Source organism: Hippocampus zosterae, chromosome 6, assembly GCF_025434085.1.
Source record: "Hippocampus zosterae strain Florida chromosome 6, ASM2543408v3, whole genome shotgun sequence".
NCBI classification, from domain to species: Eukaryota; Metazoa; Chordata; class Actinopteri; order Syngnathiformes; family Syngnathidae; genus Hippocampus; species Hippocampus zosterae.
This window is the reverse complement of record NC_067456.1, coordinates 1,045,133-1,071,406: the sequence shown is the minus strand read 5'-3', so window position 1 is coordinate 1,071,406 and position 26,274 is coordinate 1,045,133. Positions and strand designations below refer to the sequence as shown.

At 49.3% G+C, this 26,274-nt stretch overlaps 1 protein-coding gene across 6 annotated transcripts in view; it reads right to left on the bottom strand.

The window, feature by feature from the left end:
• wdfy3 (WD repeat and FYVE domain containing 3) overlaps positions 1-22,215 on the bottom strand; it is a 42,695-nt gene extending 20,480 nt beyond the window's left edge. For 2 of the 6 annotated variants that reach the window (XM_052068879.1, XM_052068881.1), the window contains exons 1-25: positions 17,958-18,135; positions 13,932-14,142; positions 12,897-13,020; positions 12,117-12,226; positions 11,398-11,637; positions 11,103-11,295; positions 10,735-10,921; positions 9,669-9,835; positions 9,035-9,520; positions 8,538-8,648; positions 8,090-8,283; positions 6,841-7,151; positions 6,540-6,728; positions 6,340-6,423; positions 5,493-5,682; positions 4,494-4,708; positions 4,259-4,371; positions 3,162-3,399; positions 2,712-2,812; positions 1,843-2,061; positions 1,559-1,740; positions 1,000-1,231; positions 759-919; positions 549-660; positions 217-407 (exon numbers count right to left, since the gene is read on the bottom strand). In XM_052068879.1, coding sequence (XP_051924839.1) covers positions 217-407; positions 549-660; positions 759-919; positions 1,000-1,231; positions 1,559-1,740; positions 1,843-2,061; positions 2,712-2,812; positions 3,162-3,399; positions 4,259-4,371; positions 4,494-4,708; positions 5,493-5,682; positions 6,340-6,423; positions 6,540-6,728; positions 6,841-7,151; positions 8,090-8,283; positions 8,538-8,648; positions 9,035-9,520; positions 9,669-9,835; positions 10,735-10,921; positions 11,103-11,295; positions 11,398-11,637; positions 12,117-12,226; positions 12,897-13,020; positions 13,932-14,142; positions 17,958-17,986 — 4,590 coding nt within the window. In that variant the 5' untranslated portion in view covers positions 17,987-18,135. Of the gene's footprint in view, positions 1-216; positions 408-548; positions 661-758; positions 920-999; positions 1,232-1,558; positions 1,741-1,842; positions 2,062-2,711; positions 2,813-3,161; positions 3,400-4,258; positions 4,372-4,493; positions 4,709-5,492; positions 5,683-6,339; positions 6,424-6,539; positions 6,729-6,840; positions 7,152-8,089; positions 8,284-8,537; positions 8,649-9,034; positions 9,521-9,668; positions 9,836-10,734; positions 10,922-11,102; positions 11,296-11,397; positions 11,638-12,116; positions 12,227-12,896; positions 13,021-13,931; positions 14,143-17,957; positions 18,136-21,909 lie in introns of those variants that run through there. The other 4 variants (XM_052068882.1, XM_052068880.1, XM_052068883.1 and 1 more) reach the window with 4 other exon arrangements.
• Positions 22,216-26,274: the final 4,059 nt, after the last annotated feature.

The window sequence follows — 26,274 nt, the reverse complement described above, 5'->3', positions numbered from 1 at the left end:
CAGCTACTTGACAGAAGGGCCAGGTCACTCCAAATTCGGAGTCTTCTTGTCAAAGCTTTTGTAGCGGTCACTGTGGTTGGTGGCTATTCATGATGAGTCTTGTGTCAAATGTTGTGCATCAGACACTACAGTAAAAAAATTTTATGAGTAATGATGAAAAGCAAACATAGAAGAGTTTTTCCTCCGTCGTGACCGATGGCGTCGCGGGTGCCCAACCTGGTATCCCTTGATGCGCTCCATCTCCTTGCTGGCCAGCGGGTTGCTCTTGACCACGCAGACCAGCGCCTTGACGGCGGCGTACAGGCCCTCCACGTCCGACGCCATGGCCACCAGACCCAAGATGGCTGCCGCCCCGCCCACGTACTGCAGGTTGGTGGCGACCAGCTTGGGCGAGAAGGCGCGCACCCCTGGGAAAAAAAAAAATAATAATAAAGTTACCACAACCAAAAGCTTGTCAGCTTAAAAAAAAAGCCTGTTAGCTTCATTAGCGCCGTTTGCGTCATTAGCTTTGTTAGCGTCGCGCGTTTCATGAGCTCGGTTGGCCTTACCCAAATAGCCAATGACAGCGGCGCCGATGGTGCGTGCGGGTCCGTTGAGGTGGCCGGCCGCGTTGTGGATCAGCTTGACCGGCGTGGCGTTTTCGTGCGAGGACACGGCCAGCTACAGGAAGGAAGAAGAAGCGCCAGAAGTGCTACGCCATTGTAGACGAGTAGCCTATAAATCGGAAAGGCCGTTTGCTGGCGAGTAGCGAGCGTCACCTGCTTAGCGATGGCCTTGCTGTCCAGCTTGTTGTAGACCTTCCTGATCTTGGCCACGGTCAGCGTGGAAACGGAGACAGCAAATAGGCTGAATGACACCTTCTCCTCGGGCACCAGCGCCACCGGGGCGGGCGGCGCCACCTCCGCCTTGGACTCCTTACCTATACGCGGGGGCCGTGAGAGACCGTCAAGGGAAAAAGGGGGGCTAACCTGAAGGCGGGGGGTTGGGAAGGGCACTCACAGGGCAGGTAGACGGCCTGCAGGCTGCCCACGTTGGTGGGGCCCAACTCGAAGATGGCGGCCACGCTAGCGGCGGGCAGCGCCTCCTCCAGGAAGTGGCACGGCCCAAGACGCCACACCAGGCCCGATAGCTGGCGCTGAGCGGGCGGCGTGCCCACGTAGCCGTAAACGGTGCTGGACACGGGGGGGTTGGCTGAGCCCGAGCCCCCCGGCACGCTGTGCACGTAGTGGAGCTGCAAGACAACCGCCGAGATTATCTCGAAATCGGTAATCATTCGCAACGGAACTTTCTGTAGGCGTAAAAAGCAGGATTTCAGCACGTGCTTCCTTCTTGATGGCACTCGCAAAAAAACTTTTTTTAAAAAAAGCACAAATGCGGCGCAAAAATGAACAGGATGGAATTTTCCATGACCATGGCATAAAAAAAACGGGTTGTCAGCATGTTGCTCTTATCACTTTGTCCCGACAGGAGGCGGAGTCTCGCCGTTTGTCCGGGAGACAACAAAAGACACATCCTGTCCACGCCGGCCGACCAACAAAAACTCTTTGGGGGCGCTTACCTTCACGGTGTTGACGAGCTGCCCGTCCAGGTAGAGCGAGGCCATGCTGTTTTTCAACATGCCCTTGCTCATGACCAACACCAGGTGGTGCCACTGGCCCTCGTCGATCAGCTCGCTGCAGCGGAAGCGGGCGCAGCAGGGAAGGATCTCGTAGAAGGACGCTTCTTCGCTCGACTCGTCCGCTGGGGGGGGGACAATTTAAAATGAATACCTCTTCCATTACATCCCTGACGTGGAACGAAATCAACCAAAAAAATGTCGAAACGATCGAGCGAAGGCCTCACAATAGGTCTGCAGCAGCTCCTCCTTGGTGGAGACGGTGAGCGAGCGATCTTTGGTCGACAGCACCACGGCCAGGCACACGTAGTGCTGCTCCGACGACGTGGCCCGCCGCACCACCGTCAGCAGGCGCACCGGGTGGTTCTGCGGCGGTGCGCTGAAGCGCTCCACGCAGAACCAGCTGGAGTAGCTCAGGCCCGACGGCGGGGGGAACAGACGCTCACCTGAAGGCAGACGCGCAAACGACAAAGCTTATCGTCAGCACTCCGCCAAAGCTGCACACTCAGAACTCATTCACTCCCAAAGACGTATTCCGACGTCTTTTCAGAATCCTCGCATTCAATCCCAGGTACTCGTTTTTTGTTTTTGCGAGAATTAGGGTAAATTCATTCATTCATCTTCCGAGCCGCTTGATCCTCACTAGGGTCGCGGGGGGTGCTGGAGCCTATCCCAGCTGTCTTCCGGCAGTAGGCGGGGGACACCCTGAATCGGTTGCCAGCCAATCGCAGGGCACACAGAAACGAACAACCATCCACGGTCACACTCACACCTAGGGACAATTTAGAGTGTTCAATCAGCCTGCCACGCATGTTTTTGGAATGTGGGAGGAAACCGGAGCACCCGGAGAAAACCCACGCAGGCCCGGGGAGAACATGCAAACTCCACACAGGGAGGCCGGAGCTGGAATCGAACCCGGTACCTCTGCACTGTGAAGCCCACGTGCTAACCACTGGACTACCGGGCCGCCCTTGAATTAGGGTAAGAAAAAAGCAAGAGGTGATGTCGGGACCACGTAAGGGGATGAAGGAGCGGCTGAAAGGTGTGTATTGCGGTGGCCGGGCCAGTGATGTCATCAAGGCGCGCCGGGCAGTACCTGTCCCCATGCCGCTGATGACGTCGCCGTCGCCGACGCATGACGAGTTGCTGTTGTTGCCGGGCGCGTTGTGGGGAGCCAGGCTGGGCAGGAACAAACACCTGCACGAGGCACACACACAAGTGGAAAGGAGTCAGTCGAGCAACTGGAACGACAAGAGGAAAAAAAAGAAAAGCGGCGCTCGCGCTATTAGCATCAATATTTCATGCTGCCAGATGGGAGAGCGGGGAGGGCTTTGTGTGCGTACGCTGCCGCTGCGCAGAAAGTGGGCCAGCGCCGCCGTGTCCCCCGGTGCTGCTCCTAAACGTTATCTTGCATTCGGTGGCTATGAAAACACTGACGCATCCGCGCACGGCAGCAAAATAAAAAAAAAAAAGATAAAGAAAAAACAAACAAAAACGTGCTTTACGCGAGCTTCCGGTGCTAACGAGGTGCGGCGCGCGTACGTACCCGAATCCCTCGAGTGAGGCGTCGAACTCGACGTAAGCGGGTGTGTCGGCGGAGCCGTGCAGGCGGATGTCGTGCGGCGTCGTCATGGAGACGAGACACTTGACGCGGGTGAGCGGCACGGCGCTGGCCTCGGCCGAGCGCACCAGGCTGCGGCTGATGCGGTACTGGTCGCCGTCCTCGGCCGGCGTGGCGAACACGCTGTCGGCGCCGAAGCCCTCCAGCGACGTCGTCATGCTGCCTGTTTTGGGTAAAAAAAAAAAAAGACAAAAATTAAAAAAAAAATGTGTCAGTGATTCAATTTTGAGAAAAAAAAAAGAAAAGAAAAAGGTAATCTTATTCACTGACTGATTAATTGAGCGGCCAGCATTAGCTGGCATATTTTATACAATCAATTAATAAATTTTATAGAATCTAATTAATTATTATATAATATACTATATAATATATAGTTATAATTACAATAATTATAATATAATAATTATAATAAGTATTATATAACTATATAATACTATATAATTAATAATTAATAGACTCTACTTATTGACACCCCCTCATACACACATTAAAATCTAAGACAAACATTCAAACAAATACCAACGCCACCAAAAAATTTTTGCCAAAAAAATAATTAATAACAAAAAAAGTTATAAATTGCTCTGTTGTAGGGTATAGAACAAAATATTGTAAAACCGTTGATCATGTCTTTATTTGTTATAAACATGACGGGACCATTTTTATCATCAGTCCAAAAATCATTTAGCGCTATTGCCAAATATCAAAATTGGCCACAAACAATCCATATTGGTCAGTTTTTTTATGAACATCATTGTTTTTTTTTTCAGTCATTTCTATGCCACCTTCCGGATGCAGTCTGGCGCCACAAGCTGCAACCCCGCCTGTGCGCGTGAGTGCTAATTAGCACCATTTTTAATCTCCGCTCAGCGGCGGCAAATTAGCGTCTTGCGCAAACTCATTAAGACGCGCTGCCTCCGTAATGAGCCACGTCGACAGCTGTTAGCGTTAGCGTCTGCCTTTGACTTAAACGCGGGCGGTAGGGTGCCCACTTCAACCGGCGTGCGTGCGGGCGGGCGTCTCACCTCGCGCGTCGCCGTCGTAGCTGAGCGAGCTGGGCTTGTGTACGCGGTACTGCTTGAGCAGCTTCTTGTCCCAGGCGCCGCAGTTGAGCGGGTTGCCCAGGCGCAGGAACTCCCTGCCCAAAACACACACACACACACACACACAATAAAAAGTCAGCATCGGCGTTTCGGTGGAGTAGCACGCACATAACAAAAGATGGTGGAATAAGCTAGGCGTGGCGATGCATGCGCGTACCTGAGCGCCAGGGGCTGCAGCGCCTGCGAGGCCAGCCTCTCGAACGTGCGCTGCAGCGGCGGGTGCAGCGGGTGGTCCTCGTCGCCCAGCGCCTGGCTGCAGCGCTGCAGCAAGCGCTGCGGCAGAGACGCCTCGCATAGCACCTGTTGGTTGCGCTCGCTGTTCACCAGCAGCTGAAGGATGTTGGCCACCGCCAGCTGGAGGTCCAATGCGTGCTGCCGGGAACAAGGAACCGGCGTCACTCGTCGGGCATGAGCTCAAGATATACGCGAGCGAGGAAAGTCGGTGGAGGCGGCCAATCTCGCCGGGTTACGCACTCCCTTCACCTTACGAGAGCTATTGGGCTAGCTAGCTTCCGGCCTCCCGCCCATCGAGGCGGAAAACTAGTCGGGTGCATTTATTTCCAAGAGATATCACTGCCCTTTTGATCCGCTGGGGTTTCAAGCTATGCGACATCCCGTCGAGGCGTCACTCGTCGGGCATGAGCTCAAGATGTACGCGAGCGAGAAAAGTCGGTGGAGGCGGCCAATCTCGCCGGGTTACGCACTCCCTTCTCCTTACGAGAGCTACTGGGCTACCTTCCGGCCTCCCGCCCATCGAGGCGGAAAACTAGTCGGGTGTGCATTTATTTCCAAGAGATATCACTGCCTTTTGATCCGCTGCGGTTTCAAGCTATGCGAGATCCCGTCTCGACGGCGCATTGTATAAATTCCAACATTGACAGGTCATCAAATGTCATCAAATATCTTTCCGTTCACGTTGAGGTATTGAAAAGCCCGTTTAGGCGAAAAACGAGTCTAGTATGAGGTCATTCTGCTCACATGGCACACAAGACCTGCCAACCTCATTCCACTTAATTGACATCGCTTTCCGTATTACTGCCACAGAGCACGCTCTTTGGCAACCCGTTTAGGCGGCCAACCCGTCGGGTACATTGAATCCGCAACATTTCCAAGATGTCCAGCGATATTCATCCATCAGCGACCGCAGCGCCCTCACCTCAGGCTGGCTTTCGGAGCAGACAGAGGGCAGCAGGTCCACCATGGCCAGCACGGCACCCGGGTGGATGACCACCATGTCGCCCCCCGAGGACGAGGCCGTATGGACGGGGTTGGAGGCGTGCAGTTTCGGCTCTGTCAGAAGCTTGACCGGCGCCGGGGGGCCCGATGAACCGTGGTAGCCGTGCCTGCTGACGAGGAACAGGGCAAGTCGGCTTGCGTTTATTTCCTCTTTTTTTGGGGGGGGGTGGGGGTTGTTTGTTTTGCTCAAAAGTTGTCATCAAACATCACTCGCTAGGGGGCACACTCATCTAAACAAAAAAAAAAATCATCAAACCTCACTGCCTTCATGTTTAGGTTGATATCACGCTAGTTGGCGACCCGTCTAGGCAGGTCAACTGGTCGGGTTTGGAATTATTTACCAACAATTTTTAAAAAACTGATCATTTCCCTCCAAATCAATTGAGCAATCAGTCAGGTCTGAAATTTATTTCCAACATTTACAACCAACTTTCTTACTTCTTCATCTCCCTCTTCCTGTCATACATCGATTTCAAGCTGTAGGACAGCAAACTAGTCGGGTATGCACTTGCAAGGAACACCGTTCTAGTTTCTTAAAAATGTATAATCGCATTTCACTCTCTTCTTATTCACTTTGCTCTATAAATACTGTTGACTTGACTTGACTTTGGTTTCAAGCGCTCAAACTTCCCATTTAGTCGGGAAACCGCTCAGGTCCGAATTGTGTGCATAAGGCTTGGTGGCTGAGGGTGTGTGAAAAGGGGTGAGAAGGAAAGGTGAGGGCGGGAAAAAAAAAAGCAGCAGAGAGCCAAGCAGCTAGCTACTACCTCTTGCGGGCGAGAGCGGGCGTGCCCCAAGGCGAGGGCAGCGAAGTCTCGTGAGTCAGGCACGGGGGAACGTGCTCGGCGCGACTGACGGGCGGACATGGATACGCGGGGTTAGAAGAGGAAGAAGAAGAGGAAAGAAGAAAAGTTAGCGGGGCGCAGGAGAAAAGACGACGAGCAAGGAAGCCTCGCCGCTGGCGTACCTGTCAAAGGAGTCTGTGGCCATTTTGTACAGGAAGATGAAGAGCTTGGCGCAGTGTCTGAGGGTGGGACACACGCCGTCGCCACCGGGGGGCGCCTCCTCCTCCAGAAGCCTCTGGAAGGGCTCCGAGTTGGACGGGAAGACGGCGGTGGGGCCCAGCTTCTTGTTGTCGGAGAAACAGCCCAGCAGCCTGGCGGAGGGGGGCCGGCGTCAGAAAAGGAGGCGGGCGGGGGGTTTGGTTTGGTATTTCGCCAAAGCAAAACACCAAGCGTGGGTCGCAAGAGTTTTCCAGGCCAAAGTACCTGACGGCGTCGGCCAGTTTCTCGTACTGGATCTCGGTGCGGAAGAAGTGCGAGTTGGCGGGCTCGTAACGCATGGCGGCGGTGAGCGTGCAGAAGACGGTGTGCAGTAGCTCGAACACTTGGTTCTGGTTCCGGATGGGGGACTGGCTCTGGTTCTGGTGGTTGGCGAGGTGCCGGGAGGCGAGCGGCGCTTGGGCCGGACACAGGGAGCGCTCCATGGCCACCAGCAGCGACGTCACGTATACGAAGCCGCCCACCTTGCGGAAGACCGTCCGCGTGCGGTGGCTCTCGCGCAGCACCGACAGCAGGGCCTGCGGGTGAAAAAAACGGGCAGCATCTTAGCATGTATCGGAGCGGCGGCTGAGGGTGGGGGGTTCAATGTAGGGTTGTGAGCCTAGGGTAGGGGTTTAGGTTTCAGGGTAGGGTTCCAAGTCAGCTTTCGGGCTTCAAAGCCTGGCTTACAGGTTCAGAAGGCTTTCGAACCCCGGCAAGGGTTTTAACGTCTGGTTTCAAGCACGGAGTGGGGTTTTAAAATCGTGTTTCAAGCCTGGGTTATGGTTCCAAAGTGGGGTTTCAAGTGAGAATTGGGGTTTTCAATGACATAGGGTTTGGGTTTCGCTAACCCAAGCCAGGGTTAGGGTTTTAAGCCTGGGTTAGTGTTTCAAAGTAGGGTTTCAAGCCACGGGTAGGGTTTTAAACCTGGGTTAGTGTTTCAAAGTAGGGTTTCAAGCCACGGTAGGATCCCAAGCCAGGGTTAGGGTTTCAAGCCTGGGTTAGTGTTTCAAAGTAGGGTTTCAAGCCACGGTAGGATCCCAAGCCAGGGTTAGGGTTTCAAGCCTGGGTTAGTGTTTCAAAGTAGGGTTTCAAGCCACGGGTAGGGTTGCAAACCTGGGTTAGTGTTTCAAAGTAGGGTTTCAAGCCACGGTAGGATCCCAAGCCAGGGTTAGGGTTTTAAGCCTGGGTTAGTGTTTCAAAGTAGGGTTTCAAGCCACGGGTAGGGTTGCAAACCTGGGTTAGTGTTTCAAAGTAGGGTTTCAAGCCACGGTAGGATCCCAAGCCAGGGTTAGGGTTTTAAGCCTGGGTTAGTGTTTCAAAGTAGGGTTTCAAGCCACGGGTAGGGTTTCAAACCTAATTAAGGTTTCAAAGTGGAGTTTCGATTTCGACTTGAGGTTTAAAATGTGGCTTTCAAGCCACGGTTAGGGCTTCAAACTCAGGTTGCGGGTGTCAAACGGAAGCTTGGATGGCTTACCCTGAGTATGTCGGCCTTGAGCTGCAGTTCGGCGGGCGGCGCCGAGTGCATGAGTCCCAAGAGCGTTCCCATGTCGTCGTCGCCGCTGGGCGACAGCACCAGCTGCTGGATGATGAGCAGCGCGTGCTCGCGACACTGCCGGTACTTCACGATGTTGTGCACGCACCGCGCGCCCCCAAATTCCCTGAACAAGGCTGCATGAGCGGAAAGTTAAAAGTTGACTGTGAAAAGAGAAAACATTTCAAATGAACTCAGTCACTCCCAAAGACGTTTTTAAACGTCTTTTCAGACTTGGTCCAGAATTGGCTGGTACTGAATGAGTTAAAGGTCTTGATGAGGACTCTCTATTTTGGTCAATAAACTTAAGTACGGTGACCCCCAAAACAGTTCTTTTTAACCCCCTGAACCCCTCCCTAAACAAAAAAAAATAATAATAATAATGTGTCACCTGCGTTGGTGTTCATGGTGTGTGAACCCTGCAGTAACACGGTGAGCGTCTCCATCACCAACCAGGCCAGCTGTTTCTGCTCCTCGGCCACCGAGTTGTTTTTACACTCGGCTGCGCAAACACACACACACACACACACACACAAAACACACACACACACACAAATTCCTGTAATTGTGGCACAGTGAGGACCAAGTAAAAAAGGCCTGCAAAGCGAATGATTTATCTTATTAGCGACACATGTACAAGTGGAAAAGCAGCTTTGTCTGAGTCTTATTGATTTGATCCCACCCCCGAAGCAATCTGCAAATATTGACTGTTTTTAACGAAAATGCACTCAAACGAGACAACCTTTTGGACTTTTCGTCGAGTAAAACTAGATCGAAACGATCAGGAATTGGAACAACTAAAATGTGACGATAACGAACGAGCATTTTTGCCCAAAGAGACAAGGACCAAGAGAGCGCCGTGTAAAACGCAGCCGGATTTGCGCTCACCCTGGTCGTTGTGGTGCTGCTGCTGTTGCTGGGCGGCGGGTTCCTTGAGGAGGGCGGCGTACTTGTGCAGCAGGTTGACCAGCACCTCCAGCAGGCCCACCTCCCTCAGCACGTCGGCAAAGACGGGGTCGTGGCGGGCCATCCTCAGGAGGGCGCGCACGGCCGTCACGCTGCAGGCGTGCGAGGCGCTGGCCTTGAGCAGCACGCTGACGCTGAACAGCTCCTTGCACGGCACGTAGTTGAGGCTGAAGACCACAAAGTCCAGCAGCCGGAAGTATTTGGCCTGCGCCTCCTCGGGCAGGCGGGCCACGCGCTCGGCGAACTGCGACAGCGTGTGCTGCGACTCCAGGATGAAGTAGTTGGCCGGGTCGGCGGCGTAGACGCTGCCCACCGCGTCCAGCAGGGCGCAGGCCAGACGCCCGCTCTTGGCTTGGAGGAAGGCGTTTTGCAGCACCGAGAAGGCCTGGATGTTGCGCACCGTTTGGCCTGCGCGCGACATAACAACAACAAAGAAGCAATCTGCCTGCGCTCGCCAAACTGCTTGGAACGATCTTCAAATGCTAAACTGAAACCCTACCGCACGTTGCAAACGCCAATTTGAAACTCTGCCGTGGCTCCAGAGCCTCACCTTTACCTTTTCCAGAAGGCTGCGGGAGGACGAATCCCGGCAGCAAGAAGGGCGCTCCGGTGGTCAGGCCGGCGGGTTTGAGCTCCGTCACGCCGTAGGTGGTCAGACACGTCACCAGGTTGACCAGATCCTTCAGGGCGTCCCTGGACTCGTCCTCTTTGGCCTGCTCCAGCCTGGTGTCACCCCCACGACAACAAAAACGTACCCTTGAAAAACACTTGAGAAGTGTTGTGAAACTCCGCCTCTTTTGTCACTCTGCGGGAACCGCGCAATATGATGTCAGCTCAGGATTGCGACGATGGCGTGTGTGTGTGTGTGTGTGCATACTCAAGGCCAGCCAGTCAGTCAGTGCATGATTTTTTGTTTTTGTACTGCATAACTAATGACTCTAAGGGTTGAGGAAGATGATGTAAGCACAATTAAAGATTTAACACACAACAAACATTGTTTGTGAAACTCCGCCTCTTGTTTGTGAAACTCCGCCCATGCTGGTTTGCATCAGTCAATGATAGCAAGTATGATATGAACAGCGCAATGTTTGGTCAATCAAGATAACGCCGACGGCGGCAATATTTAAAGGAAACCGAACCATTTTGAGGTGGCTTGGGCATCTGATTCGGATGCCTCCTGAGCGCCTCCCCGGTGAGGTGTTCCGGTCATGTCCCACCGGGAGGAGACCCCGAGGAAGACCCAGGACGCGCTGGAGAGACTATGTCACCCAGCTTGCCTGGGAACGACTCGGGATCCCCCGGGGAGAGCTGGAAGAAGTAGCTAGGGAGAGGGAAGTCTGGGCTTCCCTGCTAAAGCTGTTGCCCCCGCGACCCGGCCCCGGATAAGCGGTAGATGATGGATGGATGGATGGATGGATGGAACCATTTTGAATTCAATCAGGTCAGCTCTGCTAGCTTAATGCTAATTTATCGTGCCGCAGAAGGGCTAACGTATCCATGTTCTGCAGAAAAAAAAATTCACCTATTGCTAATTTCCCCTAATGTGGCATAAATGTCTCCAAATTATTATTCCCCCCCCCCCCCCCATTTCCGCAGCAAAATCCCATCCACAGTACGGATACCTGAGCATGAGGTTGCACAGGAAGTTGTAACCCTGACACATGCGGAAGTCGTCCAGCAGCGTCTGCGACACGTCGCTGGAGTCCTTGAGGAAGCAGGAGAGGCCGGCAAACATCTCCACGATCTCCAGCGGGGAGAGATCGTCAGACTGCTGCATGTTTTGCACGCAGGTGGACAGGCATTTCTTCTCTATGGACACAAGAGGGAGCAATTTCATTCGGGTGCGGTCTAAAGGGGCTGCCAAAGAAGAGGGAAGCCGTGCCAGTGTGCTCGGGCTTCGAAACAATCAATCATCGCGTTGATTCATTGTGAAATTATATACGTGATTTCCCCCCCCCCCCCTCCACCATTAAGAAAGGGCCACGCCTACCGTGTATGTATTTGACCACGTTGACGCTGAGTCCGTGTCGCGAGATGGTGGTAAGCACGTCTCCGGCGCTCCTCCTCCAGGGCAGGTTGTGGGGCGGGCACCAGGACGTGATGGCGCTGAACAGCAGGTGCAGGTCGTCCTTCTGGGCCAACTCCTCCGCCGGAGACACAAAGGTGCACAATTTCACCAGGATCTGAAAAACGCACAAAATCAAAGCGCCGTCCGGAAACCCTAATCCGAGTGGGAAATCCTCATTTGAAGCCTGAACCCGTCTTGAAAAACTCAGCTCTTGTACCTGGACAAAGACTTTCTGCAGCAGCGCCCTGCGATCGGCCAGCGGCAGCTCCGTGGGAGGTTGGCCAGGGCCCGACGTCTTGTCCTGGGAGGGTGGTGGGGAGGTGGGCGGAGGCGGGGGCGGTGGGGGCGGGGCGGGGCCCACCGGGGCCTCCGCCATGTGCGGGAGGTCGAAGAACAGGTAGAGACATTTGACCAGGGTGGACGGCACAGACATGGTGGTCATGCAGTCCACCGTTTTCTGAAAAGAAAAAAAGCAACACGTGGGGGAGCGCACGCACGCACGCACGCACGCACGCACTCGCGTTACAAAGGACGGACTGACGGAATAAAATGTCGCTTGGTCATGAGTGAGGAAGGAAGGAGGCAGTGACAACAGCCTGAATGCAGGCCAGAGACTGACAGACTGCTTTGTTGGTTTTACACACACACACACACACACACGCACACACACACACGCACACACACAGAGTCCGAGAGTGACTGGAGAAAAAGATTGTCGTTGTTCTTTGAAACACGGAGCCATCTGTCTTAGCGGACGCGCTAGCGCTGCAGCGCGCACACACAAGCACATTGTTGTGACACAACAAAGCGCAAACGTTAGCTTAGCATCTGATGAATGACCAGCAGCCGGCAAGGTTTTCTTTTGAAACGTGCCCCGTTTGTCCCGAGCCGTCTTTGTGGCGCTCTCGGCCTTGTCGAAGGTGGCGTTGCGCTCACCTGCCCCGAGGAGGCCAACAGGTTGATGGTGGTGAGCAGCATCCAGCCGCGACTGGCCTCCTCGCTCTGGTTCACCTCCAGGAATTGAACGATGGCTCGGCTAGCCGCCTCTGTGCGCACAAACACGAGCGAGTGCATTTTAATGCGTGGAGGAGGACATCTCAGTGGAGGAAAAGCTGAAAAATCATCCTGCGAAATGTGACGTGTGAAACAAGGGGCCTTTCGGCTCCTGGGTTGAGCGGTTTTATATCAAATGAAACGGGATTACAGCTTGCTAATGTGTCGGACTGTTTTGTGGATTTTCAAACAGCACATTTTATATCTAAAAAATATTTTTATATTTTTATAAAAAAATAATAAATAAAATAAAAATGAGGGGAAACTTCTTTTTGGTTATTCGGCAATGTCTCATAGAATACGTGCAGTCCTTCAGGTGTGCCTGCCTTGGCCACTAGGGGCAGTATAATACAATGGCACAGTCAACACTACTCGAGTGACTCAATAAATTATAATTTTACTTTTTTTTCAGAGGATAAAGAATATATGACTGTGAGTACTATACCGTCTTTCCACGTGTGCTGCTCCGTTTTAGTTGACGCAAGTTCAACTGGGAGTGGCAATAAACCGATTCAAACCTCTTTTTTGATTAATTGTTCAATATTAGCCAAAATGCCGCTCACTTTTTTTGCGTCAGTAAGTTGTCCTTAGCTTTAAACATGAATGCTTGTTTGTCTATACATGCCCTGCGATTGGCGGGCGACCAAACTACGACGCACTGACCAGTGGATTTGTTGGAGGCCCTGCGTCTGATCTCGGTCACCATAAGACGGGACACCTGCGTGGTGAACTGCAGCAGGTCGGCGAACTTCTCCATCATGCTGCTGGGCGCCGCGTTGCCGAACACCTGAGAGCGGACACACGTAAAAAAAATAACATAAATAATAATTAAATAAATACTATCAGCGGCCCGGTAGTCCAGTGGTTAGCACGTCGGCTTCACAGTGCAGAGGTACCGGGTTAGATTCCAGCTCCGGCCTCCCTGTGTGGAGTTTGCATGTTCTCCCCGGGCCTGCGTGGGTTTTCTCCGGGTGCTCCGGTTTCCTCCCACATTCCAAAAATATGCATGGCAGGCTGATTGAACACTCTAAATTGTCCCTAGGTGTGAGTGTGAGTGTGAGTGCAAATGGTTGTTCGTTTCTGTGTGCCCTGCGATTGGCTGGCAACCGATTCAGGGTGTCCCCCGCCCACTGCCCGAAGACAGCTGGGATAGGCTCCAGCACCCCCCGCGACCCTAGTGAGGATCAAGCGGCTTGGAAGATGAATGAATGAATAAATACTATCATAGCAAATTTGTAGAAACCACCAGAATGCACAGACGGCACTGTGCCACAAATAGGATCTGGAGCTGCGCCCCCCCCACCCAAAAAAAAAATCATCCAACATCAAATATTGTAAGCAACACAGCTTAGAGGAAGACTGCAAAAGGAAGATAAAAGACTATGGGGAATAAATCAATACAATTATTTGACTCGATTAGAAAAATAATTTTATAATATAAAACAACAACAAAAAAGTAATTTCTCAAGCTCGTGAGGTGCACGTATTAAAATTATAGTCCACACTTGGGGTCTCCATCCTCACGTTGAACACGGTAGAGAATTATCAGTGACTTTTGAGCGCGCATGGCTTTAAAACGCTGGGTACCGGCCCGGTGAGTGACGTGGGTGTCAGCAAATAAAAGCAGCTCAGGTTAGCGGCTGGCTGCTAACTGGCTAACCTTAACCAGCCCTGGGCATCGGTTGGGGCTTCACGTACCCTGTTGAAGACGGGCAACATCATGTAGAGCTTCTCCTCTTGCTCCTTCTGGGTCATGTGTCGGGGAGGATGGCAGAGTTCGGAGAAGAGGCGGCGCAGGTGCATCAGGCCCAGGGCGTTGTCCTGGGGGCTGCACTCCTCCTGACGCGGCCGCCCCATGATTCTCTTCACCATGTTCATCTTCAGAGGCTTGCTCAGGACGAAGCTCGCCCTGAAGGCAAACGCAAGACGCCCGTTTAAGACTCGCGCTAGCTTTCGGAAGGCTACGCAAAAAATGGTCATGAAAATTTAGGGCGGGGGGGGGGAGGTTTTTGCACATTTGAGCGTATATGTGAACGGAAAGCAACCAAACGGGGTCGTTTGTGTTTGTCTGCCTTTGTGAAATCCCAGGTGGGGCGCAACCCATTAAACCAACAGAACGGCGTCCACGCGTGGCTCCTTTAATGCTTGCGTCCGCAGTGGATCAGGAACAGGAAACGCTTGAAAGAGGATGTGAAAAAAAAAACAAAATCTGCTGCTATTGTGGTCCTCAGTTCCTCAAATTGATAAAAAGGGACAGCAAGTGAACTTTAGGATGGGAATGACTGACCCATCAAAGAGCTCGAGAACTCTTGACTTGGATCTCATATTCAGATCCGGCAATGTTACACCCACAAAAAAGCCGAGCAGCTGAGCAGTTAGCGTGACAGAAGCCAAAAGAGAAAGTTGCAAAGGCTGCCGGCTCAACACAAAATGTCTGAAAAAGAAATTATGACAACCGGGGGGGGGGGTGTTAAAAAAAATCGGCATGATGCTTCCTGAGTCACGGCGGGGGAAGAACATGGCGCAAGAGGGACAGACTGGCGTCACGGCACCTGGTGGCATGTTAATAATAGACCCTGATTCGGCCAAAAGAAAATCCCTCGCGAACGGCGCCGTGCGAGATGTTTCAAGCGACGCGTCCAATAACAAACAAACGTGTACATGCAGACGCAGACGTTTGCCCATAAATAAACGACACGAGCGTCAACAACACCGGGCAACGGGGCCGGGACCGCGCGGCGGGCCGAACAAATGTTACGCAAGACGCCGCGCGTGGACGATCAAGAAGAGGAGAGAGAGAGCGAAAGCTATGCACAGAAATCAATGCACAAAAGTACTAAAACACTAAAATACTTTTTTTAATTTTTTTATTAAGCCATGCGGGCGAAGCTAAACGAGTGAAGCCATGCGCATAAAGCCCGGCGGATAAATACAAACGTGTGGCCAAAGCTCGCCGCGTGAAGGCAGGTGGACTAAGCGATCCAGAAAAAGCTAAAGCTAAAGCTAAAAAAAAAAGCTAAGCCAAAGCTACGCAATCAACGCTAGGTGAATGATAATATATGGACAAAGCTCTTTTTGAGTATTTGGTCAAATAAATAATAAACACACACACACACACACACACAAACACACACACACATTAGCTTGTATTTTGCTTGGTTAAAGAACAATTACGAATACGCAAAATAAAATAACAAATGTCACTTAGTCGTGACCCAGCAAGTGATTTTTTTGTTAACATTTGTTTCTAACATTTGTTTCCCCTGATTTTAAACCGTGCAGAGCAGCACGCAAAAGAGCAGCAAAACCTACTTTCTATTCTAGAAAGATGACAAAGTGAGATTTTAAATTAAGCGACATCAGAACCTCGTAGAACTAAAAGATTGGAGTAAACCTAACGTGTTAAAAAATTGCTCAGTGGGAACTGAAACTGCGTCAGGTTGTCAGCAGCAAAGTGTGCGGGAGTCCTTTTGGCCTATTCGACGGCCTTCGAAAAGGAGTCCAATGGTTCTTGCGAGGGGGACACGCTAAGCCGATAGCCGCTAACCACTAGCGGCTAACGCCGGCAACCGGCGCTGTATAATACGTCGTCAGTGTACTGTAATCAACTTGAGTTTTTTTTTTAGCGTTCTTAGTTAGCGACTGGACATGGTTTGGGGATGACGTCATGTTGACGTTGGTCAGGTGAGGCGCTACGCCACTACGCACCGCCAGCAACAACTTCAAAATAAAAGCCTTAAGTAATATTTGGACAGATTTTATTTTCACACTAGCTAGCGGCCCGTTCCTATCTATCTATCGCTGCTCTTGCTAGCTTGACATGAATTTTGTAAATTCAAGATAGTTGTGGACAAACGACTTTTGATCTTGGTCCTGTTAAAAGTTCCGCAGCAATCAAAACAAGTCAGCGGAATGCGCCCGCGGAACGCAAACTCCTCGGCGAGCCTCCCGACGCTGTTCAAAAGTGGACGTCAAGTGCGATGAGCGTCTCCCGCCGAGTTAGCGGCGACTTGTGAGCAAGATGAAGGCAATGTCCCGGAAAAGTCTTCAAAGGGGCGCGAGAGTGAGCGAAATTGTGACGTAATGGCGGGAGAACGTGGACGCTCCGGGGGAGCTCCGGCTTGATAAAAGGCTAACCTGAAATTCATGAACACGCCGCGTACGAACGTCACGTGGCCCCGCACGCTGACTTTGGCGCAAAACAATCCAAAATCTGACTGAGAACCATTCCAAACATTCTGAAGAAGTTACTGTAGGTCGGCCCGCGATACTTTTTTTTACGTGTCTGGCACAGAGGCAGTCGACCTGGAAGCCTCGGAGTTTGTATTAACAGAGGCGGGGAAGATGGCGGTGTTAAAGGGGAGAGCTCACAGAAAAAGTGCAGAAACGTAAAAATCGTTGACATTTTCGAAAACAAAATCAAAATGCCTTTCAGCAGTAAGAGTATTTAGTTCTCTGGAAATAGAGTAGCCACTCCGCTGCCTTGCTAGTGGAAATAAGCTAATGTTAGCCCAGCTAGTTTGCAATCTTACCTGCCTCACTAGCCAGGCTAACGTCGTTAGCTATTTCTCAATTAGCATTCTTCCTACGTCCCTGTTAGCTTGTGAAACCTCCTCGGTAGCAGCTAATTGACCATTCTGCCAGACACTACGGATAAACCGAGAAGGCACGGAACACTCAGGAGTTGTTCTTATCAGCTAGCTTAAGCCAAGGACGGATAAACCGGAAATACCCGAGATTCATTTCTCGGTTTTCGACCATAATCCGTTCCAGAAAGCTGTTCGAAAACCGATTTGTTCAAAAACCAAAGCCATGTTTCCCATTATAGTCAAGGTAATACATTTTAATCCGTTCAAAGTTGAGAAAAACACAAACATTTTGTACGTTTTATTTTGACCAATTTTAATATAAACATTAACATTGTAACATAAAAATTCAAGTAATCTCTCTCTCTCTCTCTTTCATCGTGACAATTATATATGACATTATTTTACACCTCGAACTAATAAACTCTAATGGCTGCAACTATGGACTCTCTCTGCAACCCTACGCTACGGTATGACGCAACATCCCGCCATCCATTTTCTGACTCCACACAAGTCCAGTCTCGTCCAGATTAAAAGTTTGCTGGGCAAGATATGCCTCGGCCTTGATGAGATTTTCAAACTCAACTTGAAACTTTTCAGCGGCAACCCGACCCTTCCTTGGCAAGTTGCGTATTCTGCATTCTTCAAACTGAGAAATTGGAGACTCTGTTTGAAGACAGCGTTATAGTAATACCGTTTTAATTTTTTTAAAAAATAAAAATAGCTTATTTCCACTTTGATGGAGGGAGCATCTGCTACTAGCTTGGACCTCGACAAAACGGGCGGCCATTTGTTGCCACCATTTTATAGCCGTGACTGTCCTCTCCACCACAAGCACAATACGAGGCCGTCTAGGAAACACAGTGACCGGTGGTTGCTCCTCGCTACAGAGACGGTGCACCTCATCATCATCATCAGCGTAATGGTTTGTGACTGCCGGAGTGCTCAAGCAGACCATCTCGCTGCGCCCATGCTAATGTCGGACCAATGCGCCGGAGTCCAAACGGGAGAAGCGAGCCGATTAAAAACAAAATCCACGGCGGACCCGCGCCGCAATCACAGTAAACACCTTGGTCACCGCGGAGACAGCCTGTTGGGGTGGGGGGGGGGGGTTGTTTTTTTTTTAAGGCCGCCCTACCTGCTGTTCTCTCGGTGCCCGGCCAGCATCTCCACACGTGGACAATTTTTTTTTTTTCCCTTTAAAGAGGCTTCACTTCCGTTCCGTTGCTTCCTTCTGCGATGTCTTTTCGACGAGAAGAGCTTTCGGTGACGGCGGTGTCATGCCTTCCCCTCGCAGCCGTGTGAGAAGTGGAGAAGCATGGCAGTGCCAGTGGCTTTGTTTGCCAGCTAGCCTACTGCGTGCGTGTGTGTGTGTGTGTGTGTGTGGCCTGCAGGGACCAGTTCAGCTGATCCCTTCCTGCACGCTGGCGGCTTTGGAATAAGAACGGTTGGAGGCAAGTCGCCAGTGCGCCCGGAGGAATGGGCCATTTACTGTAGGTGGCAAAACAAGGGGGTGGAGCACTTGAAGTGCAGTTATCCACAAAGTACCCCCCCCCCCCAAAAAAAACGGTGATGGTCACTTTTAAGAGCTAAAACGAGTCCAAGTGTTTTTGAAATCGCCATAGCAATTTGCCACAGCCGATTGTTTTTTCTTTTTTACACGTTAGAACACCGGACAAAGATGATGACATTCATACATACCCTCTCATAAGTAAAAAAAAAACAACAACAAAAACAAAAACATGATTGTTGCTGTTTTTTCTCTCTGTTGTAAAGTTAAATAAATCCTAAAAAGTACAAAGTAGTGTCAAACGTTATCCCTATGATTCATATCTTTATTATTGTAAGCAGTAAGGCCCAAACCCATTTTGCCGAACATCAGAATCAGCACCGCCCCCCCCCTCAGCCCCCCCAAATCATTGGATTAAAGATTGATTTTGCATCATGACAGCATGCATTATTTGTCTCCACTCTGAGTTGCTATCCTCACGTTCTACTGTCGTATCTGTGACTTTTGTGTGTTGTATTGTGTGTGTGTGTGTCTTTAAAAGGCGGGCCCTGGCTATGGTGAGCGACTTGGGCATCAGCGAATCAGAGTGCAGAGCTGGCTGGTTGTAAACTGGTGAACCCGTCAATCGCCGTATTGAGTGAACGCTGCTGCGGCAGTTATAATAATTTTTAAAATAATAATAATAATTTTTAAAAAATAATAATAATTTTAAAAATAATAATAATAATTTTAAAAATAATAATAATTTTTAAAATAATAATAATAATTTTTTTTAAAAATAATAATAATTTTAAAAATAATAATAATAATTTTAAAAATAATAATAATTTTAAAAATAATAATAATAATTTTAAAAATAATAATAATTTTAAAAATAATAATAATAAGAATTTTTAAAAAATTATAAATTCGGGGTGTCACCCGCCTACTGCCCGGAGACAGCTGGGATACGCTCCAGCACCCCCCACGACCCTAGTGAGGATCAAGCGGTTAGGAAGATGAATGAATGAATGAATGAATAATAATATTAATAATAATCGGTGATTCAAGGGAATTTGAGCAAAGGCGCCATTTCAGACGTGCGTATCAAAACCAGTACGCCGTGCACTAATCAGCAGCCAAGAAGTATCTCTCAGCTTTCAAAAGGTCGCTGACCCCTACAGGAGACCATTAACTCGCGTCGTTGAGACTTTCCTGGTGTCCGTTGCCATGGTGATAGCCTGGAGCAAGCCTACTCAATCCAGACTAAACTAAACGATACGGAATGTTTACTTCTGTGTAGTGGCTTGCGTTTCTTGACCAGCGTGTCGTTTGCGTTGTTTCATGTGTCCGGTGACTGCAATCCAGTCAACGTCACATTAGTATAAAAAAATGTAATTAAACGGTAATTAAGACCGTCGGTGCAGTTCCAGACTTTGACTCGGATCCTTATGTGCATCGGCTGCCCCTCCTGAGGAGCCTCGCAGCAGCCTCTCCCCTTTTGTTGCGGCTGCATTGGCCTCCCCCGTCATGTAAGTCGGGCGCCGCCCGCCCGTCAGGCCCGTTTGAAGCCTGGGCCACACCCGCTCCCTAAACCGAGTGCTGAACAACCGAGAGAGGAAATGAGGTCAGACCAACCTTGGCGCTCACCTTGCGTTCCTGATCTCGCTAGCGCTCTCATGTTGAATAGTCATGATGATTAAAAAAAAAAAAAAGCACGGAACTCCAGAGAAACCAGTTACAAAGCACCCGAGGCCGCTTTCTTGTGATTGGAGATGAAATCTCAATCCCAGCAAAGACAAACTCAACGCATATCGCAGTGATTCCCAGCCACTGTCGCACTCGGCACTCGGCGATTTTCCGGAAAATCCCAATGGCCGGCTCGCCATCTAAACATTTTCAACATGCAGATCTGAATTGTCATCGAAACTGATTCCAACCGCCACGAAATAAGATTACGAACACAACTCGTTGCACATTGCAACACATATTTTGCTTCTTTTCTTTTTCTGCTCCGGTGACGAGCGGGACACCGAGTTCCCCCGGGAACTAATTAATTTTTTTTCTTCCTCTCACGCTTTCACGGACGCCTCTTCTCGAGGAGCACAACAAGCAGCAGTTCACTCACATACGCGCGCGAGGGAAGATTGTATCGGCCGCAAACGTGTCGACGGAAACATGAGAGCATATATTAAACTTGAGTTCCAACTACGGTAAACTTGAACAAGCTTAATCTGTGACGATTTTTGCATTGTGGAGCCGACACGCGTTTCTACGAAAGGTTGCCGATGCACACGGGACGTTTTTAGAACACTCGTATGCGTTTCTAATACGCATGTCAAAAAAAAGTGGTTTTGTTACACACGTAGAGCATCAGACTGTACGAATGTAACGGTCCACGTTTGCAAAGTACGCCCCACCATGTTTCCAGCCCACATGTAACACATGTTACTATGACACGCTAATCACATGCTTATGCTAAAAAGTAAGATCATGTCTAACAATGCGTGTAATACAACATACACGTAGGTTTCACACACGTGACGCACCATGTGTTTTTAATACCATGTAAGCGCTAACATGCACGTTACACGTGTAACATGTTGCTAACATACATGGAAACAATCACGTTTCTGTTACGAACGTTCTGTCGCAAGTCGAGCTTCGTATGTTGGCGATATGCCCCTACCTGTGTTTCTTATCACAATATACATCAGGCGTCTCAATCAGACAATCACGTGCTTCTGTTACGCTTGTAACAGCTCACTCGCGCGTTGGTAACGCTCATAGGAATGTGATTGGACCTCGCACAGGTGACCAATAAAACGTTTCTACCATTACATGTAACCAATCACATGAATGTCACACATAGATGACCGTGTGCACGTCACACATGTGTTTCCATTACGACACGTAACAATCCCGCCGTGTCCGTTACACACGTAACGCATTCGTGCGAATCCACTCCGCGCACATTTTTCCACCGGGCCGGGGCTCGTCGCCGCCGAGAAATCCCGCAGCGCGCCCCACCGCGATGAAACCGCAACGGGGCCCGACGTAACCGGACTAAAATGCCAGTCATTGCCTCTAGAACGTCACACTCGAACCGAACCGAGCCAGCAATCCGGTTCCGTGAGCGTATCACCCCTCCCCCACTCGCCCCCCCCCCCCCCCGCCACCCCAGTTATGTTTGTCTGGTAAATCAAAGAGGCGTCACTGCGCACCGGCTGGCTGCTCGCTCGACCGCCTCCGTAGTCGCGACGATTCGGGCACCGCCAAAGCCCAAAACGCCTCCCCGCCCGAGGCGGCTCCGGAGGCGGCAATCCCAATTATCAAACGGTGCGTTTGTTAGCCACCAGCTGATTCCCGCTAGCATCTCCAGCGACACATGAAATTGTCACCCCCCGACATGAAAAATAAACTCGTAGATATCACAACATGAACGGTTGAAGGAAAATGTAAAGTCGACGAGGGACAAGGTCCATTTAGGCCGACATTGGGTGTGGGGAAGTCGCCGAGATGCACAGCGCTCATTGAGGCTAACTCGTCCGCTAAGCACTTAGCTTCCCGGCTAAGCCTCCGTTTAGCACGCAGTACTCACCGGCCAAGTCGCGGTCACAGTAAAACACTTGGCCCGGAATGGGAGGGGAGGCGTGCGTCGGCGCGTCGATTAGCTCCGGGCGGGCGGCCTCCACGTACATCCATAAGGTTACACGGGACGCCTCGGACCGCCGCTGCCGATGCTTCACCGCCGGCCGGTGGCCATTTTTTCCTCGCGTAACATCCACACAACAACAACAAAAAAAAAGCACAGCTTAGCGCGGAGCTCCCGGTGGCCCCATCCGGTCGGCGAGCATCCCTCCAGCAGAGCCGAGCACAGACTGAGTGAGCGAGCAGCCAGCCTGGGACGACAGGCCGAGGAGCGCAGCTGACACCTGCTGGTGGGAAGGAAGAAGACAAGCCACGGTAAATAATGACGTTCACGGGTGACCACAAGAGGGCGCCTTTGCACTATTGTGAGTCAAGACGGCCAAGTGTCCATTTGAGCCAATCCACCAGATCCCGAACCCGAGGAAATCAAGTGGACCCCCGCATACTCGCGGTTGGGGCCCCTCTTCGCGATTGTTTGACAATCAATATTGGAGGGATGGATGTTTGTTTGTGTTTTGAGGAGGAACCATCCAGTTGCGAAGGCAGAATTGTTTTATTTTGAGAAGGTGAGGACCAGGGGTGTCCAAACTTTTTGCCAAGGGGGGCAGATTTTATGTGGTAAAATGTCGGGGGGCCGACCTTGGCTGACATTCTTTACATTGAACAACAATATTGTTCAACAAATTTTAGTAAGCCAGTCTGTTTCACATTTCCATTTTTATTTTAATTTCAACAATCTTAAGAATTTCTTTTGGTTCATTTGAAACAGGTATATCACATGCAACTGCTTATTCACTTGACTTTTTCTTAAACAGAAGTCTCCTGAGTGCAAATTGATTGATTTGAAACATAAAATGTATCACCATGACTTTTCAATAGTCACAAAACCTTTGACTCGAACAACAGGGAAATGAACAAGCGATACACATATCCACAACTGCAAAAATCATTTGAAATATGACATATCAGTCAATATAAACACGGAGTGATGTCTTGTTAACTCGTGAGTGATGCCCTCTAGTGTCTAAATGCTATTACTCATTTAGTGAATGCTATTACTCATTTAGCCACTAGAGGGAAGCAGTACTCTATGAAACATCACTCACCAGTCTACGAGACCTCAGTCAATGCAACACGTGTTCCATTGCGCCCAACCTGCGGGCCAGACGGCACTGATTTTATGACAGGGGCCGAGGGCCGGATGAAATTCGACCGCGGGCCGGATTTGGCCCCCGGGCCGGACTTTGGACATAGCTGTCTTATACAATTTGGCCTTAGTTCTTGCACCACGATAGTGGGTGAGAGAGTACCACAGTATTCTTCAGCTCTGCAGTCGGATTTGATCCTATTTTTGTTGTGGCAGCAGCACCGAACCAGACCGCGATGGATCAACACGGGACTGATTCAATGACTTAATTGTCTCAACAGCTCCTGCGGCAGGCCACGTTTCCTCAACAGCCTGGGGAAGTACCAGCCAAGCATATCCTCTGCTTGGCCTTTTTCGGGACGGACTTGATGTTGGTCTCCCGCTTCAGGTCCAGCGAGACCCGGGAATGTGAGGGACAGCCGTGGCGAAGGAAGTCCTGAAGTCCACGACCATCACTACAGTTTTGGATGTGTTCACTTCCATGTTTTGTTGGCCAGCCACTTCCTGTAGATTTGCGGATCAATGAATCACAATCACAATATCACAAAAAGCTACCATTTGAACAAAGACGTGCAGACTTTTGATATGCACAGTGAGTTTGTAACGTCATGTTAGTTACCTAGCAAAAGTATTCCTCGTTTGTAAACCTCAACTTTGACGTAAATTTGGATGAAAACGCGTAAACTTGGCTTCTCCTACCCGGAACAAACATTTGGACAGGACGCTGTAATAAAATATTTACATTCCCGTTCAAAATGTTTGTCAGCACTTTTCAGCGGGTTACGCTAAAATGCCCCCCACCTGCCCTCTATTTTTTTGTGTTATGTAAATATTAGGCTAATAGCCACATCATGTTTTAAGTTGCGCTACACACTTCAAAGCACAATGGCCAAATTCTGGTTGAATTCTTGATATATATATATATATTTTTTTTTGGCCCCCCCTTAGGACTGACATGCCCGCCAAATATCCTGTCGATCGGTGAAACCGGTTCCCAGGCGGATTTTTTATTATTTTTTTGTCTAACTTTCTAACCGTGCAAGCTGTGGAATTCAAAATCAAAATGGCCGACCCTCCGCTCAGTTCTCAACCGGAGTCCTCGAGACTTTTTCATGTGTCATGTTATGACTGACGCGAGCCCCCAAATTTTATGTCGATCAGTGAAACCGGTATCGCTGCGGCTGAGAGTGAAGAGTTTATTTATTTTTTGGTGGGTCCTGTTATGTCCACCAAATTTGTGGACAATCAGTGAAATCGCTTGACACGGCTGAGAGTGCAGATTAATTTTTTTTATTTTTGGTGGCTCCTGTTATGTCCAACAAATTTCATGACAATCAGTCAGATTTTTTTGGGGGGGGGGGGGGCTCCTGCTGTGCCGCCCCAAATTTCTCGTAGATTTGAGGAAAGATACAAGGAGATACTGTTTTCCCTGAAATCTGGACACTTCCAGGAATCCTCCCACTGGCTGCGACACGGCGTTTTTTGCACGCGAGGCTTTCTTTGGGATCGTTGTCAACAAGCACAACGGGAAGAAGAGATGCTGATTTTCACAGAAGAACAAAACATTGATATGAAATGAAAGAGAAATTGGTCATTATTTATATATTTGTTTTTTTTTTTGAAAGTGGGAGCAGCGCATGACTCTTCATGTTGTTGCTGATAATGACTGAAGTCTCCTCAGGGCGCTTTTCCAGTGGATTTTTCCATTGAACCCAAAACATTTCCTCTCAGAGTCTTAAATGTGACATTAATCAACCTTGTCAGTATTTTTTGTTTTTGTTTTTGACAAACAGAAAAGTATGTTTCATTTAAAAAAAAATTTTTTCAATTTTTTTTGTTGTTCTACTTCTTCCTTTCATAAATTTGCTGCTGTGAATCTGGAATTTCGCCATTGCGAGACTAATAAAGGTATTCTTAAACATTCTTAAAGATTCTTTTCTCAAATATTTTATGGATATTTTAAGGAAAAAACGTTTTTTTTTAAAAACAAAAAGTCCCATCAGGTCAAATACTGACACGCTTGATAACGTGTACTGTATTTGGTTTTAAGATTTTTAGCATTTAAAAAAGTTGCAATGTATTTTGTACTTTGACAGATAGAGATTTAAGATATTCTTGTTTGAGCCAAAAGTCACCAATTTTTTTTCCGCACCAAAAATGGTCGATTTTGGCGGTAGAAAAAAAAATCAAAGATAACCTTTACCTTTCTTTTAGTTATTTTTGTCAATGAGGAAGAAAGGATATATTCGCTTGGGAAAAGAAGTTCTATTAAAAAATTGAAAATGCTTAAAAAAAACAACTTAGCTAAACCAAAAACAACAACAAAAAAACCCACATTTCCACGTTTCATTTCTTGTTTTCAAAAAGAAGCTTTTTTTTTGGTGACATTCTGACTTAATTTCCAGAGATTAGACCATATTTTGTTTTTCCAGATGGCTGCCTAGCGCATATAGAGAAATTGTTTTTCGCAAGTTGTATTTTTTAATCTTGGTATTACGTTTTTTTTCTTCCTCAATTGCTTTTTTTGTTTGTTTTCTGTGTGTGTGTGTGTGCTTGGTTTACTCCGAAGTGAAAGTAAGGGAGAGAGTGAAAATCACATGATTGCCAAAGCAAACCATGAAATCAGACTTTGTCCTTCATCATCACCGCCTTGCTCCTGACGGATTTATTGAGCGGTTTCAGCAGACTTGGCAAGACTTTCTTCTTTTTTCTTCTTGATTTGCGTAATGATCGTTATCTGGGTGGCAGGCAAGCACAAACGTGCAGCAGCTGTGAAAAGTCGATACCTCTCCGATTCCAGTTTTTTTTGTGGGCAAAAAGAGAGATCGAGCACTGCAAAACCTTTCGCATGGGAGAAGTAAAAATAAAAGAGTGAGATGTGCCCAAGTGTGCAGACCCACGTAGAAGTGGAGCCCACATCGAATGGAAATGGCAGCATTCGGGTGTCTTTGATGTCATGGCTCGGCGTTTTTGTGGCTCTACTGGTGATTGACCATCTTGAAACCTGATTTCACGTTGCTCAGTGAAATGCGCAAATTGACCCCGCTCCAGATCAAAACGGCAGACTTCCGATCTCTTTTCAGGCTCGGCTGCTTCTTGAGACTATTTTTTTTTTTTTTTTGTGGGTCTAGAAATATTGCAAAGTGAAACGGGCATCCAACTCAACTC